This window comes from Linepithema humile, chromosome 8, assembly GCF_040581485.1.
Source record: "Linepithema humile isolate Giens D197 chromosome 8, Lhum_UNIL_v1.0, whole genome shotgun sequence".
Lineage (NCBI taxonomy): Eukaryota > Metazoa > Arthropoda > Insecta > Hymenoptera > Formicidae > Linepithema > Linepithema humile.
This window is the reverse complement of record NC_090135.1, coordinates 5,172,595-5,191,101: the sequence shown is the minus strand read 5'-3', so window position 1 is coordinate 5,191,101 and position 18,507 is coordinate 5,172,595. Positions and strand designations below refer to the sequence as shown.

The 18,507-nt window shown below is 39.0% G+C and overlaps 2 protein-coding genes across 7 annotated transcripts in view; both read right to left on the bottom strand.

Moving 5' to 3' along the window:
- Positions 1-3: 3 nt before the first annotated feature.
- LOC105680048 (HIG1 domain family member 1C-like) lies at positions 4-1,997 on the bottom strand. 2 transcript variants are annotated; one of them, XM_012380470.2, is made up of 3 exons: positions 1,733-1,997; positions 714-839; positions 4-625 (listed from the first exon to the last, which is right to left on the bottom strand). In XM_012380470.2, exons 2-3 carry the CDS (start codon positions 799-801, stop codon positions 438-440), a joined length of 276 nt encoding a protein of 91 aa, XP_012235893.1. In that variant the 5' UTR covers positions 802-839; positions 1,733-1,997; the 3' UTR covers positions 4-437. The 2 variants fall into 2 exon arrangements, with proteins under 2 accessions (XP_012235893.1, XP_012235894.1); XM_012380471.2 differs by lacking the exon at positions 1,733-1,997 and adding an exon at positions 1,062-1,253.
- Positions 1,998-2,769: 772 nt separating this feature from the next.
- LOC105680049 (TOX high mobility group box family member 3) overlaps positions 2,770-18,507 on the bottom strand; it is a 72,813-nt gene continuing 57,075 nt past the window's right edge. For all 5 annotated transcript variants that reach the window (XM_012380473.2, XM_012380472.2, XM_012380474.2 and 2 more), the window contains 9 exons: positions 14,722-14,844; positions 13,105-13,220; positions 8,583-8,955; positions 8,201-8,319; positions 7,182-7,317; positions 6,725-7,051; positions 6,367-6,459; positions 5,841-6,124; positions 2,770-5,633 (listed from right to left, as the gene is read on the bottom strand). In XM_012380473.2, the coding sequence (XP_012235896.2) occupies positions 5,567-5,633; positions 5,841-6,124; positions 6,367-6,459; positions 6,725-7,051; positions 7,182-7,317; positions 8,201-8,319; positions 8,583-8,955; positions 13,105-13,220; positions 14,722-14,844 (1,638 nt within the window). In that variant the 3' untranslated portion in view covers positions 2,770-5,566. The remainder of the gene's footprint in view (positions 5,634-5,840; positions 6,125-6,366; positions 6,460-6,724; positions 7,052-7,181; positions 7,318-8,200; positions 8,320-8,582; positions 8,956-13,104; positions 13,221-14,721; positions 14,845-18,507) is intronic.

The window sequence follows — 18,507 nt, the reverse complement described above, 5'->3', positions numbered from 1 at the left end:
TAATTTCATCATACGAAATATTCCATTTTATTGTGTTGAACATGTGTTGAACAAGTGTGCTAAACAATTTTGATTTTCTTATTTAAACTATATTATAAGTTACTTCTTTGAAATCACAAATTTCTAATAATAATTTCTGAATAATTTTTAATAATTCTTACAATCATAATCTGCACAGTATGAAGATACATCTATTGTGACATGAAGAATAATTTGTTCCTAATGAACACCCAATTTTTCATTACCATTAGTTACTGAAGATGAGACGCATTTTAAGTAAAATTATGTTTTATTAGTAATGGATGTTAAGCTTGTAATAAAATAAATTATTTATACTTGTGATTGTTATAGATTATCACTACATATCTCTTTATATTCCTTTATATTTTTAATTTAATTTGCCGCTTTAAGGAACAATTTAACTATAATGTCCAGCATTATGGTTCATTCTTATCATGCAAAATATGCTTTCTATACATATGATACAACATTCCTAGTGTCAAGCAAGCTATCGCTGTTCCTTGTGCAGCAACTCGCAGTTGTATCAGATATAACTGCGTCGATATTTTCCTCTTCTTAAAAGAATAAGCGCCATAGCCACAGATGCCGGCCAAACTTATTAAACCTATTCAGGAAAGCAATATATATACATCAGATATTAATGTCTTAATTAATCACTTAGATTTTCGTATGTCTTATGTATGCACACATACTTGCTATAAGAAATGGTGATTTTCGTCCTTTTTCTAATAATCTCTCTGACAAAGTCGGATCTACAATGTCACTGTCACTAGTGGCCATTTTTGGATAAAAAGGAACCAGTGATAATTTCTGCTAATCTGAAAATTAATTAAAAAATTTCCTTGGTTACAGAGATTACATATCTAATGAGGGATTTTGAAATGATAAGTTATTCTTGGTAAAGCTTATTTCCTATTCCTACAAATTTATCATTTCTATATAAATTATTAAATTAGAACCGAATAGATTTATCGTACTATGATTACATCTATAACTAATTAACAATCACGCGTAAATTATTCTCGGAGCAGAAACACAACCTTGTCTGTGTTACATCACAAGTGTTTCATCATTCCACTCATACATTTGTAATTGCTATTGTATTTTTTTGTACGTTGCATATATGAAAGTTCACACAAGTTTTTCTTTAATTAGTATAAAAATTTTGAAATTTTTACAGAACCAGAGATGTATTGATTTTGACCGTGCCACGCGAACTTTGCTTGCGTCTGATTCAAGGTCGTGGCAATGAGTTACAATCGTATCAATTATAGATTTTCAATTTTTTTTTTCGCATCGTAAAATTAACAAATTAATATACTTTATAAATCACACAGTAAATGTCCGTCAATTATAAAACGGAGAACAACAGAATTATCTAAATTTTGATTATACATAAATGCTACTGATACCTAACCTCAATCTAAATCCTTTTTTAGAAAAAAAACAATTATCTTTATAGAAATATTACCAAAATAAAAATACAAATGTTCTTTTAGTAGTTACATCATGCTTATTAAGCACTAAATCATATCAATATTTTAGTTTCTTAGTTAACTTTCATATTATAAAGCAGTAATTCCTTTTCTTTTATTAATTTACCAAGTCATCTAATTACAAGTCTCTGACAAGTTCACTCGCATATAGAAAATACGATTTTTAAAATATATTTGCTGAATTTATATTAAATATTTCACCAAGATTCGCTCACCTTCGTGTATCAAGCAGAGTGCCTCGACAGAAATGACACTTTGGTGACTTAAAACCACGCGTGTCGACTACTGAAGTCAATGCGCAACTCTTCTTGAGAATGTGGCACGTGATTTGGATGAAATAAAATCATGTAACATTCATAAAAAAACTCGTTAAGTTCTCGACAGGCATTATTTAATATCTATCACTACTACATGAGTGATTTACTATACACATGCGACTTGCGCGCAACTTATCAGATCGTTATCTGTAAGAGCTTTGCTTTGACGTCATTGAATACGTTCAGAAAATACAACGGTTGTGCAACGGTTGAATATACGCTCATTCGTAAGAGAACATGACTTTTTTTTATAGTTTAACGCGAATTACACAAATTGATTAATAACGTAAGCATTTGAATACTTAAATAACGATTAGTATTGCCGAAAGAAATACCATGAGATATTTGATCCAATTGCACGGACAAATGTGATTATCAATGTAGAAGTATAAGAGAAAAATTGTATTTTAAAAATTCGCGCCACTTCGGAATTTAGACTACCTTCGCTAAATCGTGTTCTCCTAATATTAAAAACTTATTTTCTGAATTTAAATATTTGAATTAGCACCTTACTTCACTTCGTTCGCCTCTTATCAATTTGTGCGTCCCTAATAATATGTTCTTCTAATATTGCGCTGGCTTCTCACCAATGATCGGATTTTTATAATAAATAAACCTTCTGTGCGACAATAAATTCTTTAAAATTTGTCATTTTATTAAATATTAATCGTTAAATTGTACTAAATGAAAAAATCATTGATTATATTATTTACTAAATACATTTACTTTTAAAACAGATATTTTTAAATTATTCGATAGTGCTTTTAATGTTAATTTTGTTAATATAAAAAAAAACTAGGTATTTATTTTTGTTTTTACATTCACGTTACTCGTTTAAAATTTTATGATACAACCGAGCAGTGATTTCATAATATTAAACATTTGAAATTTCTAAATGGAATGGTAGGATAATAAATATCTCCGTAATCGTAACATTGGGACTGAAATCGTTTAATCATGTCTTTGTACATAAAACAATAAAAATTTAACATAAGTCCATTGGAAATTACCGTGATATATTAGCATTTGTATAGTACTAGCGCTACAGTACATGCTCGATATCCTCTAAATTTATTTCTTCTGATACAGATTTATATGATTATGATCAATGTTGCAAAAATTGCGTTTTTGTTTTCATGTTAAAGATTGAGCCCATTGCACGGAAATTTGCGTGAGAAATTAAGCATGAAGAATAGACATCCCGACCAGTCGAACGATATAAATTCTACAGAACTGTGGCGGATTATGTCGAGGATTTGATTAGTCGAAACGCCACGCTTGTATTTCTACGCAAATTTCTATGCTTTACGCATGAACAATTGAAGATTTTTTCCCATACTTTTCAGCGTTTACTCATCTATTAACTCGTAGACATATTTGTACAGTCCCATTACCTAAAAGGGCTGTCTGGGTAAATTAATATTCTATCTTATCGGAGTTATCAAGTATAATTATCTTTTTAATGCTATATGCATATGTGTGTGTGTGTGTGTGTATATATATATGTATATATATATATTTATATGTCTTCATATTATATACCACAAATTGTATTATTAATATAATACAATATTCTATTATGTTTACATTATAACTTACAAACCTAAGAATATATTTTTTGTGTATTTACAAGATATTAAACAATAAGTAAGAATATTAAAAATATTTATTAATTCATATATAAAGAAAAGAAAGAAACAAAGTCAGTTCGTTCGGACAAACTGTCGGGAGATGCATCACGTAACAGACAATTCGCACATCCGCGCCAGAGATTGCAAAATTATCGTTGAACTGGTAAGATATATATCTTTTGCTTTTGTACACGTAAAAATTCTTCGCATTGTACCGGTTTATTTCAAGGCCTACGTTACAAGTGCACTGCAATTGAATTTAACAATAAACGTATGCATTGCGCGTGATAACCAATACTTTATCGTGGCAGCGCCGATTTCCCACCGAGTCAACTCGAAAGATCAGAACAAGTACGAACATGGCACGGGATTTTTTTTACATACATGAAAAAATTTCTCTGCAATTTCTCCATGGCCTGTTGATATGAGTGGACTATTTTGTATTAAACCAGTGCGGTAGTATGTGTGTGTGTGTGTGTGTGTGTGTTTTTAATTAGCCACACAGGCAGCACGTTTTCGAAAAGCTAACAAAAAAGAATGCGCAATTAAGATAAATGGAAAAGATTTCACGTCGCGCGGTGTAACATTAATGCGTTTAAGAAAATATCAGATTCATTTGGTTGCCGTTTCTTTTTTTTTTGCTGTACGAAATTTTACATATGAAAACTGTTACTGTACTATTGATTGGCTGTTTGTAGTATTGATATAAAAATAAATTGTGTAATGAAATCCTGCTTTACTCGTATGGGCCTAATCTAAATGCGTAGTACTTCTAAAACCGCGACGGACTAATATTATTATTATATTCGTCTGCGAGAACGGTATTATACGATTATGGATGCTTTGCACGTGTTTATCAGTCGGTTGTATCCCACGTTGTACAAACAGAGACGGAATGACTTTCCTAGAGATCGGGAGAATCGTGATGAAAGATCGGGATACTATATAAGATATATCAAACTTCTTCTGTTGCGGGAAAAGAAAATGCAATACGTGCGATGCGCAACATACGAAAGATGAGAGTTAAACGAAGTCATGTAATTTGTCATCTCGAAAGTCACATGTTACACGAATAAAAGATTAAAGTTATATTGCGAGAAAAGTGATCGTCATCTGTCGATAATTAGTCCAATATATTATTACGTTTTGCGATAAAACATGTGCACCTAGTCGGAAATATAGATGAATATATTTCCCATCGCGAAAGTAAGACATGACAATTACCGGCCATGGCACGTAATACAATTCACTGTAAAATCCTCCTCCCATCTTCGGTCACGTTGCCCTCTCACGTCACAAACGAAACACGCGTTGGAACGTAGTGCAGACTTATTTTTATACGTTTCATGCTGCTTTCACTTGCTTGTACTGTGTTATTTGTTGACTATGTCGCAATGACGAGTGTAAAAGTTTAGAAACGCAGTTGAGATAATTCAATTCAAAGAACTAGTCTTTGTCTCGTTTGCTGATAAACTTTAAAAAACTGTGACACTATCTCTATATGACGTTAGAAAAGAAACACATGTCTGTACAATTGGCACGCCTTGCCTGTCAGTAAGGAGTATCTGAGAGTATAAAAAAGATGGTTGTCGATCCGACTTCTAATAAGTGTAAATGCACTTATTAAATTACTCAACTTACAATACACTCCTTACAAACAAAGACCTTTGGCCAGAGTAACGAGTTTTTGGATAAGGCTTTTCAATATACATCCTAAATTCTCTTTCTAAAAAGAAACAATTTTATCTTTATTCCACATCTCTTTCTTTCTCTCTCTTTCTCTTTCTTTCTCTCTCTCTCTCTCTCTCTCTCTCTCTCTCTCTCGTTTGCTGTCTCGCTCGCTCATTCATTAGCATGCACACACTCATCGAAATATATCTATATACTATTACCATTTGCATACACATTTTAGACTGTTAATGTCTCTAGTATTGTATATCGCACAAATAACCTTAACATTTTAAAAAGTTGTCATTCATCAGCTTATATATACATCCGTTTAAATATCTTACTTTACAGGCTAACAGAGAGAGAGAGCGGGCCATTAAGTTGTGAGGCCATTGAGTACTTTGATGCAGAAAGTACGTCCCTTGCAGAACACTTATTTAACCGTGGAATAATTTTGTTGAGGATTTTGATTTGAAGATACCCACGTGTTAAACACATCTCTGAAATGGAGAATAAAGCAGATAAAATGAAGATATACAGGAATCTCTTAAGTAACAAATGCGTAACAAACAAATTGCAATTAATTGTGAAAAGAGAGAAAAAATATGTTGGCGAGATGTGTAAAATCTCGATTGCTTATATGCCTCTTTCTATAAAATGCAGAGCGTTAGTCGAGCGGAGAAATCAAATGCAACGCTTGTACAAACCTGCAATGGCTGACCACACATTCGTTACTGCAATATTCGTCCTCCCATTCGTTATTAGATATAGCAGGATTAGGGCATCCCTGATGTATACACGGTGGCGGCCCTTGTCCCGGCATAGCCACTTGCGAAGGATTTACTGGCGATGAACAACTCGACAGAGTTTCCGACTTTATCGACATATCTTCGGATTTAATAAACTCTGCTCTGGGTGGACTCATATGTATTATTTGTTGCTGCTGTTGCTGCTGCACCTGCACCTGCTGCACCTGCTGCTGCTGGGGCACCTACAACGTTACAAAATATCGCAGGATATAACGGGTATCGTAAAGGTATACGATCGTTTCACTTAAGATCACATTATTTTATCGATGCATTCAAGAGATTATTTGATACCAGTGTTGCCCACACGTGACGTAACGTAGCAGGAGGTTATGTGTCGCAATCTACAAAGACTTATTAAGTATGTTGCATTTAGAACATATATAGATATTGAATGATGATATACGGGAAAAGCAAGCGCACCAACCTGCATGTATTGCTGTTGCGAGACCTGCTGTTGCATGTGTTGCTGTTGCTGTTGTGTCATATGAGGTGGCGCCATTACATTGCTCATTAAACCCTATGAAAAGTAAGAACATGGATCTCTTTCGTCAAGACTGCGCACACATTTTCCACCGTGACTCATATTTGTGCAAATAATTGTCGAAACAAAATCAAGGCGAGTCTTAAACATATACGGAGAAACGAAAAAGAAACTTATGCAATTTCACCGATATAATATAGATAACAATTTCGTCGAAAAGATCGCGTATCCGCCATTATCAGATCATTCTTCTCGATATTTAATTTAATTGCAATCGGATATTTCTTTTGCCAAACCGTACCTGTTGTTGGGGATTTCCTTGCATCGCTAAATGATGAGGTGACTTTTTATTAATAGCCATCTGCTGTTGCTGCTGCTGCTGCTGCTGGTGTTGCTGTTGAGGCGACGGTGGCTGATGCTGAGGACTATAAACTTGATATGTTACACCGCCCGGCGCAGCGTTACTGGGATAGCCCGTGTATCCGCTGTATTGCATTTGTTGCTGCGGCTGTTGCGCTTGCTGCTTCTGTTCATTTTCACCGGCGCCTTTGCTCACGAGCGACGCTCTGTACGCCGCGAGAGCTTTCAAATACTCCTTCTTGGCCGCCTCAGTTTTCTTCTTGTAGTACTGCGCGAAGATTGACGCATTAATTCGGTGACAGTGGGATCAAAATTGATCGAAAATCCGTAGCTATTCGTTATACGGCGATTTACGAAACACGATGCTCGATAAAGTTATCAAGTTTTTTAGTACTCACATTTTTGTGCTCAAGATCCAACGCGTCCCACATCGACGCGACGATTTTGGAGACCTCGCCGAAGCTGGCGTTTGGATGTTTCCCTTTAATCACCGCCTGTGTGTCTCTAAAGAAAAGGGCGTACGCCGATACTGGCCTGAAAAATCAATCATCAGCGTATAAGCTTTTAAATAAAGAATTGCTCGTGCAGTTTTAATTAAGATTGCCGGTGCTCTCGCTACTACAACAATTCAAGAGAATATACACGAGTGTTAAAGAATTTACAGCAAACTTGTTATTGTAATAATCTAAATACGACAATGCTGTCCTTCATTCCTCGTTCAGCGTTATTGCAATAATCATCTAAATACGACAAAACTGTAAATATTTTGATCGATTATTTCTGCAATGTCTGTCGCAATTGTTCACTTTTCCCTTCAAATAAATAGTTTGACTATTTCGGTCAAGAGATTTGTGTTCCTAGTTGAACCGATACCTCTGAACAGATATAGAACAATATATTCTCTCTCTCTCTCTCTTTCTCCCCCCCCCTCTTCCCCCTTCCACTCTATTCTATTCTACAGTACTATGTCGAGTCCACCCTCGCGCCCTCACCCTTCATTCCTCGTTCAGTTGTTCCAACATATCACACATTTACTCAGTCCTACATTTACATTGTAACAATAACAGTAATTGCTAATTTATAACGGCAATAACTTATATTAATGCGAAAGCACCGCGAATGTGGACATAGAATTGTTGACGCATTATGGCTTTGGTTCTGACATATATTCCTTGTATTTGTTGCGCGCAAATGCAAATAATGCCGACTCAATTGTGAATTGTGGTATATTGTCGAAAATAAAACAAAAGCGGGGGAGGAAAAATATGGAAAGTATCATTATCGCGAAAATTCGTCGACGTTGCCTTTTCAAAGTGAGATTTCGAAATGAAATTCCGCGATGCAGCGCCGATTCGCGCGTGTTTCCAACTATTTCTTCGCTTTTTTTTTCCAGACAGATCAGGATATTGTCACTTACTTCTGCGGCTCGTTAGGGTCTCTCTTCTTCTTTTTCTTTTGCGGCTTCGCTTTCCTTTGATTTTTTGCCCCGGCGTCGGCCGCTTCTGGCGACGGCGGCTCACGCTTCACTACCGTAATCTGAAAAGGAGAAGGATATTTAGAGAACCGGGGAGTCGCTTTTAGCGAAATATCGAAAACTTTGACAAAAATTTCTTCTTAGTTTGTGCAATTTTTTTTCCCGGGGGAATTTAACGGCGTTAATACAAGAGACAATGATGCGCATAATATACTCGATAAGCTAAACCTCCTGTAAAAAGAAAGTACCGTGCGCACGGCGTGTGATATTGAAAATTTACGCCAGCAAAAACCGCGCGTAAAACGTCGCGCGCGATTCGACTCACCATTCCGGAGTGCGGAGTGCTGTCGTCACTGTCTTCGCTGGTCGTAGTATTATTATTCGTCTCCGGGATATTGTTGGCTTGCATGGCAGTCGGGCTACCGCCGGTAGGACTTCTGTACTGCATTTGTTGCTGTTGCATTTGCTGTTGCTGCTGCTGTTGCTGCTGCTGCTGCTGCTGCTGCTGTTGCTGCTGCTGCTGCTGCTGCTGCTGCTGCTGGGAATGCATATACTGCATATGTTGCATCTGAGCTTGCTGCTGCTGCTGTTGCTGCTGCTGCTGCTGTTGCTGCATCATTAGCAATTGCTGACCATTGTGCTGCTGGCGCGGGGAGTTCATCGTCGCGTACGACCCTTGGGTGTTGCCGTATGCCGAGCTGTTGGACAAACGGAAGGACGTGTTTTGCTTCTCAAAAATACTTCTTCCGAAATCGAAGAGATGACTGGCGGCGATCGCGGAGATCGAATCGCGAATAAAATTGTAGCTCTCAGCGCTTCCTCTGATGCAAGTCATTATTTTTCTCGATTCGTCGCGATTCGCGCATCTTTGGAGATTTTCACCGAAAGATAATCGTAAATCGCAAGGATAACGCTGTGTCATGACACTCGGATAGAAAGAACGAGGAAAGAAAAAAAAATGCAGAAATTGTTTGCGAATATTTTTACGCGCAGAGTGTTTCGTGCATTACGAGCTTGCGCGAATAATAAGCAAATCGCGGGGTAAATTGCTCTTTGGCCGAGATGCGGCATTGAGAAAACGAGGCTTCGAACGGCGATGTTGGCGAAAGAAGGTGAATACGTATACAGCTGGAATGCCTTCGCTATTTTAACGCAAATTGGATAACTTTTGAGATATGGTCGGCGCTGCGTCAGCGTCGGAGGATTTACGGCCTACTCTATATCATTTCCTTTCTGTCCTCCTTCTTCTGCTTCAGCCCGGTTTCTAACGTTTTCACTGCTCCCCCTCCCCTCCCCTCCCCCCTTCCCCTCTCCTTCGCCAGCCGAACCCCATCGAGCATCGCATTTACATCTTCCAGTCTCTATCGACCCACACGTACACAGGCATCGAAATTCGAAAGCATTTTCGAAACTCTAATAAATCTGTCTTCTTCTTTTCTATTCTATTTGTTCGCCGAATGATTAAACGCCGTTTCGATATTAAGTATTTTATAGATTTCATTTTATTCGTAAATTTTTGTATTCTTTTATCGAGTATTTTAGAGATTATATTTTTGTCGATTGTATCAGGAAATTATGAAAGTGGATTAAGTGTCATTTTTGAAAAATAGTTGAAAACTGAACCGATTAATGGCACTGATAATTGCGTCGTTAAGCAGAATTCAGTTTATATTTATTTTGACAGTGATTTAAGGATGTTTGGTACCTATTTTTGAAATATTAGGAATTTAACAAAAATTTTATAGGATTATTTTTACATATGTTCGGAGATTTATGACAAAATTCGGAGTCGATTCACTGAAGCAATCAAAAGTTATAAGGATTTTGCAACGAATTCACCCGTGACTTTATGCAAAACGTGTGACCGTGTTGATTTAAGTAGCTAAAACGGATAGAAAAAATTTTTTCTTGTTGAAGAAGTTTCTTTTCATATACTTTTTTGGTCACTGTTTTTCCTTTCCATCGATAAGGGCCTACTTTTGACATTGTGGATAAACACAACTAACCTTTATCCGCACGTCAAGCGTAATTCGGAAAATTCGAAAATTCTCAGAAAAAAAAAAACAACAGAAATTCAAAAGTACATTTCTGCACTCTACTTGTGAATAAATGATAAGATTCTGTGCAATCTTTATTACTCAAACTATATGAGAAGAGCATATATTCGTCAAAATCAAATTTCAGCAACTTTTTGCTACGATTGTACGTACAAAACGTCCTCAAGTCACTTGCTCTCTCTCTCTGGTAAACTTCTGTTTTATGAAAAAGAAAATACTTATTCTCTTCCATTATGTCAGCAAATAGCAATTCAGATAAATAAGTATTGCGCAATAATATAAAATAACATTAGAAATATCTTGAAGCTTTCGAGACTTGAAAAATTGAAAATCTCACGATCGAGGAAGAAAAAGAACTAGAAGAAATCGATGAAAATTTATCGTTAATTTTAAAAACGGTTCAAGTCACTTGAGGCATCGAAAACATATTTTCTTACAAGCTACTCGCTAAAGTTTTGCAATCGAGAAAAAGATTGACATTATAAAAGTAATGTGTTTTGTTACGAAAATATTTTGTTACGTAATAAAAAAATATGACTTGGCCCACTTTCATAATCACCGACGCATATTATTTCAACTTCAATTCGTTTACACGATGTATCAAACTTTACGACATTGCCTCGATAATAAATTGCCTGGCTCTTAAAATAGTACGTTTTACGTAAAGGTACTTTTTATGTAAATGGCGCGTAACGTAATATCGTCAGTTTGAAATCTGTGAGCTCGGAAGGAAAGAAAGCTCCGTTGAAAAACAGGTTCCAATGCTTTCTTTATTTCGACACCGCTCCGTATTTCGTAATCAAGTTTCTCTGCAATCTCGCGTTAAAGAAGTAACTAATTACATTTCAGCTGTAGTAGTCGCCATTGCGACGCAGCGCCAGCACTTCGTACATTTCAATAATTATTTGTACAATACCTCCTCCCGCTATCTATTGATTTATCTACAAGGCTGCGTCGCCGTGCCCGCGATACAACATCCTACATAAGAGCGCGATTATTGGCGGTCTGTGCGTCATGTTGTGCAGAAGACAACGGCGGCCAGATAACTCTTGGCATCATCCGCGCATCATCGATTCACGGCGTACTGACCTGCGTCGAGACGATAGCGCGCGTTTAGATACTTTTGTACGGCTCTCTCTCTCTCTCTCTCTCTTCTAACCAGACCGATTACAGTGCGTAATTCGAAAAGCAAAGTACGCTTCACTCCGGGGAAGAGTACTTCTGGACGAAGGGCTATGAAGACACCCACCGTCATTTTCCATCTCGGAAATACGTTTGTTCGCTGTTAAAAAAAAAAAAAAAGAAAAAAAAAAGAAGTCTCGACGTCCTAAATTGCGGTCGTAAGACTACGTAATGACAGGTTCTCACGAACGTTACTCGGTAGGCTTAATACACGGTAAATCATAGCCTCGGTTACTTCTCTTGCGTAGATGCACGCAGGTACGCGGAGACGCGCAGCACGCACGCATATACATACGCGTATATCTGTTCATACATTCGTCGACGATTTTCCTTCATTTTGTCTGGAACAAAGAAAGCAACGTTCCGTCTCTCGCGGTAAAGCCTCATCCTAACGGCAGTGAGAAGCGTCATTAACATTCCCGTGTAAAAAAAGAAGAAGAAAAAACGAAGAAGAAATATTGTTGAGGAAACAAAGGCAGGAATCGCGCACCGAGTCCCCCGATTTCTCGCCGATTAGATTTCCACTCTATTACCGGGATGATATGGTTTGCTCAACTCTTTAACGCAACCGGCTCTCATCATTGAAATCGGCGTGTTACGCGCGTTGCGATATCAAATCCCATCGAAGACCTCGCCCATTCTTACGAACGAAACGCGAAGCTAGCCCGTCCGCGCGAGTATTACGAGATTAAGCGGGGGTAATTTTCAAGCGGGAGAACAATACGCGGGACGAGAGTGCACCGGGATCTCTCCGGGCTCCGTGTCGCACTGCGTACGACGATGATCAAAATTGGCTTTGCTGAAATTGCCGCGGGGCAGCGTGCAATAACGAGGTAAGTCAAATCTCCATAATTCGGAGTTATGCAAACGGCGCGGCGCGCGCGACGGTGCGCGATGTTTGCCGTATATACCACGGGAATATATCGCTAATTCAACAATCTTCCATTCGCGGGATTTCGAGTGGAGTTTCCGGAATTAGCGCGCTAATTGTCGCCGTTAACGTTACAAAGCGGTCTTTACGGCGCGGAAGAATACGCGCGCTGTAATTTCAGACTCGGCTCGCTATCGATTTTTAAATCGCCACCTCGCGCGGGGGGATCAAAGTTTCGCGTGTTTTAACGAGGCGAAGATATGCCCAATCGTAACGGAATGATTTCCACTCGCGGGGCAAATGAGCCGAGCGCTTTCGTAGCGTCATCGGCGCCCGCGAACGATCTCGTATGAGTAACAGAGAAACCGAGGGTGTCCGACACTCATTAATCTTGCTTTGTTACGCCTCGGGCCGCGTATTCTCCAATCATCGCCGCTTGTTCGTGGCTCCGTTCGAGCTCGAAGAATAAGGAAAGATGACAATACGACGTTTCGGTTCTCGAGTTTCCTTCGAGCGCGGCGGCGCACTGATATCCCGCCGTCCCGCCTAATTTACGAGCCAGAAATTCAATTTGCTAGAAAGCAAGTTTCTTTCCCTTCTCCCTCTTTTTCCTCCGTCTGTTAATCGATTCATAATATTGTGGCTGCGCGCTTGAAAAATCCCAAGCAACAAATCTAGCGCGCGTAATCGACGTTCTGTTACGCTAATGGCGGCTCGTATAATTAAGTCGTACTCACCTGACATTGATCGGTTGCATTGAATGGTCTTGCTGTAAATAGAGTTGCTGCTGATATCCACCGGCGTCCAGACTCAGACCATCCGGCGATTGCTGCATACCACCACCTTGCATCATCTATAATGATTTAACGTATATAGAACGCTGATGAATGCGCCAGTCCCGCTTACCAGCCGAAAGACTGCAGCGCAGTTTATAAAGAAGATTAAACGAAGAAAGGTTATAAGAATCAAAGCGCGAAAGTCAGAGCGCAACAAAATAATGTTCTTGTTAATGCATAATATTAATGTTGTATAATTGATACAAAATATATCGATAGAAATTGTAAAATAAATTAAAAAATATATATTAAATGTGTCGATGAACAAATTTTCCTCCGCGATCAGTCTTGTTCTTTTATTCTGTTAATTTTTTTGTCGTTACAGAATTATATATGTCATTCTTTGGTTTGTAAAGAAAAACTCTTAATTATATGACTGTCTAGTTTATATATTGGAAAAGGACTCTCAATTGTGACTGTCTCGCTTGCGTATTGGAAATTATCCGATTTCTAACTTTCAATTTAAACACGTAGTTCGTGGAAATAAAACAGCGACTTTACGATCATCACGGAGTACTTTATTCTGCATAATGCTGTTAGTATAAATACCGTGGTATTAATTTAAATAGTTATTAATTAAACAAAAAATAATTGAAAATCAATCCTTGTCGTGAAGAAATATCACGCGGTATTAATTATTTCCCTCGACGTGCTTTTCTTACTGATAAAGATCGTAGAATTTCTACTGCATGTTTGAATATCTCTTTATCTCCTTATTTCGAGGTCAAAGGGAGAGGGAGAAGACGATGAGCGTGCGTCTAAAAATAAATGTCTTGAACGTTACATGAATAATGCCCGAATGCGGAAGTTGTTAAATGGTCGATACATCATTCCGACATCGTTTTTCTTTTTTTTTCACGTTCCAACAGTTGCGTATTATTATGCGCTATTGTGCTGTAGTCTTTTTAATGCTTCACAATGATCTGACTAAACGACGAAAGGTCTAATATATAGAAATCCTGGCAACCGAACAAAAATATCCTTTTACTAAACGGGTTTCGAGAATTAAATTTTAATGATTAAAGAAGAATAGTAGAAGAACAAGCAATATATAAGATCTTTCTTTGTGAAAACTTATTTCGGAGCTCGGCTTTAAAAGATGTCAAGCTTTCCTCCTAATGTAACGTACGACGGTATTTGATTTCGTTAATATTAGTGCCTGGAAATTTCAGCTGATGGAACTGTTCAAATATCGAGTTTGAACGATTCAAAGTATTTGAATATTTCAACGTAAAAACGACACGATGTTGATTTTATTAATTTGTATCAAATTAAATAAAAACAAAATTTTTTTTTACCGTTCGAATCTTCAGACTTTACAAACTTACATTAACAGATCAATAACCGCTTACGTTCAAACTATTCAGACTATCCAAGTCGTTAGGTTAGATTAGGTTAGGTTACCCAACTTAAACTCTAAATTGTTGGAAAGATTGGCTTACCTAACCTAAATTCAAAATTGTTCGGATCTTTTGTCTAAGCTCTAATTAATACTTGTGTATCATCGTCGAGGCGTACCTGCGGCTGACCATACGCTTGCATGGAGTCGTGTTGTTGATGCTGCTGCTGTTGCTGATGCGAGTGAGGGTGAATGGGCGGTATGTCAAAGTCCTCGTCACCGAAGCTCGGCGTGTGAAATGTCTGAAAACAAACGATATCGAATTTGTCGACTTTCCTACGAGATTTGTAGAAAGCAAAAAATTTATACTCCCGCCTCGTTTATATTACATTTGTGGATTTGCGCGACTTTCCCTCATTAGCGAGTTATCGTTAGCGAACGAAAAGGCTTTCCTGTTGGTTGTTAACATCTTCGTATGAAACGATCGAGAGAGAGAGAGAGAGAACGACGGGGAAGAAAAGTTTTTGAGGGGAGGAAGGGCCTCTACGGCGAGGAGAGGAGAGGAGAGGTCGACGTGAAAGTGGAATCAAAGAATCAACCTTCCGCCCGTCCCTTGGCGGATGATAGATAGCGTTATATTGTTCGGAATCCTTTTAGCAATTTATTCCCCTTCACAAAGGGGAAGGAAAATAAATTTGCCGTGGCGTGCGCGCGCGCGCGCGCTCGATGGTAGGGAGAATAAAAGTTTTGAAATTGGATTTAATAGCGTCAGGAATTTTCCTTTGAAGAAACACGCCCGGTGCCTATCGATCGGCCCCGGCGTGCTGTATAGCTACAGTGTATATATTTCACCTACCTCCCCCGCTTTATTTTGCCGTTATTAAAGTATCGCGGGTGAAATGACATCGCGCGACAGTGTCGAATCGGCAAACGCGGATAATTGCGCGCCGCGGCGACTCGCGTGATCGCGCGACGACGACGACGACGACGACGAAGCGGAGCGGGGCAGGTGTGGTCGGCGCTGTTGCGCGTAAACCAGATTTATACGTGCCATTAATCGTTTTATTACGCCCAATTCCGCGGATCGTTTATCGCGAAATCCATTTCGCGTTTACGCGCCCAGATACTCGCAGCGGACATTAACGATCTAATTCGTGCGTGGCGCACGTCCCGGCCGAATACGTCCAAAAAACCGATCACCTCCCCTCAACGGAATTGTTAATTAAACGCTTCTACGACGTCTCGGCGTCTGCGCGATACCGCCACTTTGCGCGACGGATCATTTTTCACCTCGCCTCTTGTTTAGAGCGATATTAAATTTGCGAATCACATCGAATCGCAGGTAAATGAAGAATTAGAGGAAGAAAAGAAGCGCAAGGAAAGTCGCGATGGGGGCGCGGGTGAAAGAGCGGGGCGAGCCAACGACGAAGAAATATTGTCCTCCCCCCCCCCCCCCCCAACCCCGTCGTCGTCGTCGTCGTCGTCGTCGTCGTCGTCCTCGTCGTTTTTCTTTTCCTCGTGAACTAAACTCGTTCCGCCATCTCGTTAAAACTTGCGCGCGACTCTCGCAACTTGGGTTCTTCTTCCCGAAGAAATATTATTTAGATGGTTTCCTGGTTACGCAACCAAGCCCACACCCCCTCCGCAGCCCCCTCCGCAGTCACCGCTCATCCAACTTCGATTTCGCGCTCGCACTCGCAAATTACATATTATTTGGATACAAAGTGCAAGTGCGGATAAATTTTCTTGCGAATAAGCGACTTTCAAGCGTAAATGCGATGGAAATAAAAATGAATGCTCTTGCGAAAACTCTAAGACATAAGAAATAAGTTCAGGCGTAAGAATGAACAGCTGTTATTTAGTCCGCGCCGTCGATGGAGGCATGAGATTGTGTACGGCGCGAGCGATTTAGAAAGTGCTACAGAGACGGACAAAGAGACCAGCTGCGGGGTAAAAAAAAAAAAGCAGCGAATGTCTTGATATCGACCCGAGAGAGTTACTAAATAATTAATGAATGCAACGGAGAAAGTGCGATCGAGCAAGCGCGACGCGAAATTAGCGGCTGGAGAGGAGAGAGAAGCGAAAATAAAATCTAAAGATACGAAACAGATGGAATATAAATAAGAGATTTGCATTAAGCAGCGCTACAAATACATTTATTAACGCGATACGAATTGGACGCGTTTCAAGAACAAGACTTGAATTTCTAGCTTCGCCGGAGCAGGAATAGACGGCAGAGCGAAGCGATCGTAAAAACGTGGAATTGGATCAACTTTTTTACGGAGAGCGTTTTAAGTATAAAGACGCCGACTTGCAATATTACCGTTTCGCGTGCAGCTTCCGTAAAGATACACACGTCGCTCTGCGAAACTTTCTTCAGTCGATCTTTTCTCGAAGCCAGACGGAATAAATAACAAATTAGAACAAAAAGGAATCTATCGCGATGTGCAACTATTGGATTGTGTAATAAGTAATTTCGTGTTTTTTTTTCCCAATAAATCTGTCTACTTTTATTGTCGGGCGAAGCGCGGCTTGATCAACCCCTTCCGAACGGACGTGCGCTACAGAGGACACTCCCCTTTATTTTTAAAACTGCTCGTTCGATTTTTACTTGGCCTATAAGAGCATTTGTTCATGCTTTATTTAAATCTGAGATCAAAAATACAAAATTCAAAATGACAGGTCCAATATGGCCGAATTTCAACAAAAATAATCGGATTATCTTAAAACTCGATTTTTCAGGTTGCTGAATTCGAATATAACCTCAAAATTTTGAAATTCGACCAAGACTAAATTTTAAAAACCTAACCTAATCTCAATTAATCTTGAAACTCAGTTTTAAGGAGTTTTTACTATAACCTTGAACTTTGAAATTCTCAAGTGACACTTGAATTCAGTAATCCTAAAAATCCTCTAAAACCAAGTTTCACAACAATCAGACTAATATTTTTGAAATTTGATTCGCCATTTTGGAATTCGCAATCGAATTCAGCAACCCTTGGAAAACAATGTCTTGTATAGGTAACTTTGTTTTTTGCTTAGAAAGCTCCCGTTTCGAAAGGATTAACACGAAAATGAAATATTTGTTTATCGAAGTAGCAATCAAGTTTTGCACGAATCGCGAATTTTCAAGCGTGCTGCGTAAAAAAAATAACACGAGAAAGTCCGGAATCATTTATCATATACAAGCTGATATTTTTCAGAACGCATGTAAGTGTAACCAAGTGTGATGCTTGTAATGCAATTTGTTTTGGATAATCAGTTTTCGCCGGCGATTATTCCGCGAGAATTGGGACATCGTTATCGACCGATTTATTATGCCTAATGCCGCGAAATCGAAACAGGCATTCGTGCGTTTATTAAACAATGAAATTATAACCGATGGTTATTTATCGCAGATTGCCAATTACTGGACGCTTAGATTGGATCGAGCGACCGGCGAGGCGAGTCGCCGTCCTACATTTCGGTCGAGACGCTGCGCCGTGGTGCTCGTCGGCTGCCAGTTTTACTCTGATTTTTTCAGATATTCTTTCCGACGCGATTATCGATGCATCGGGCTAATCTATTCCGAATTCGCTATCGCAAGGAGATGCGCCGTAAAAGCAGATTACTTTAAGCAGCGGCGTAACCGACGGCTATTAAATCGATCGCGTTGCCAGTCCGTTCTTCATCCGTCCGCATCAGTTTAAATGAGAAGAAAAACGAGAACATACAAGAACGGATAATGAAGAAATTTCTGCGAGTCCCCTTTTTGAATGATCGCTCGATGTCGTTCCGTGTCGAGGTCAGACGCGGTCTGACGATGTCGGACCGCTGCGAGAATCCAATAGTCAAAGCTTAAGGCACGGCCGAGGAATCTTAATGGAAATGATGCTGGGCAATTTCCATTTCAATGAAATTAAAGGATATTAAATTCCGTATTTCGGTAATTGGCCAGCTTACATCCCGTTCCACTTTTTATTTTC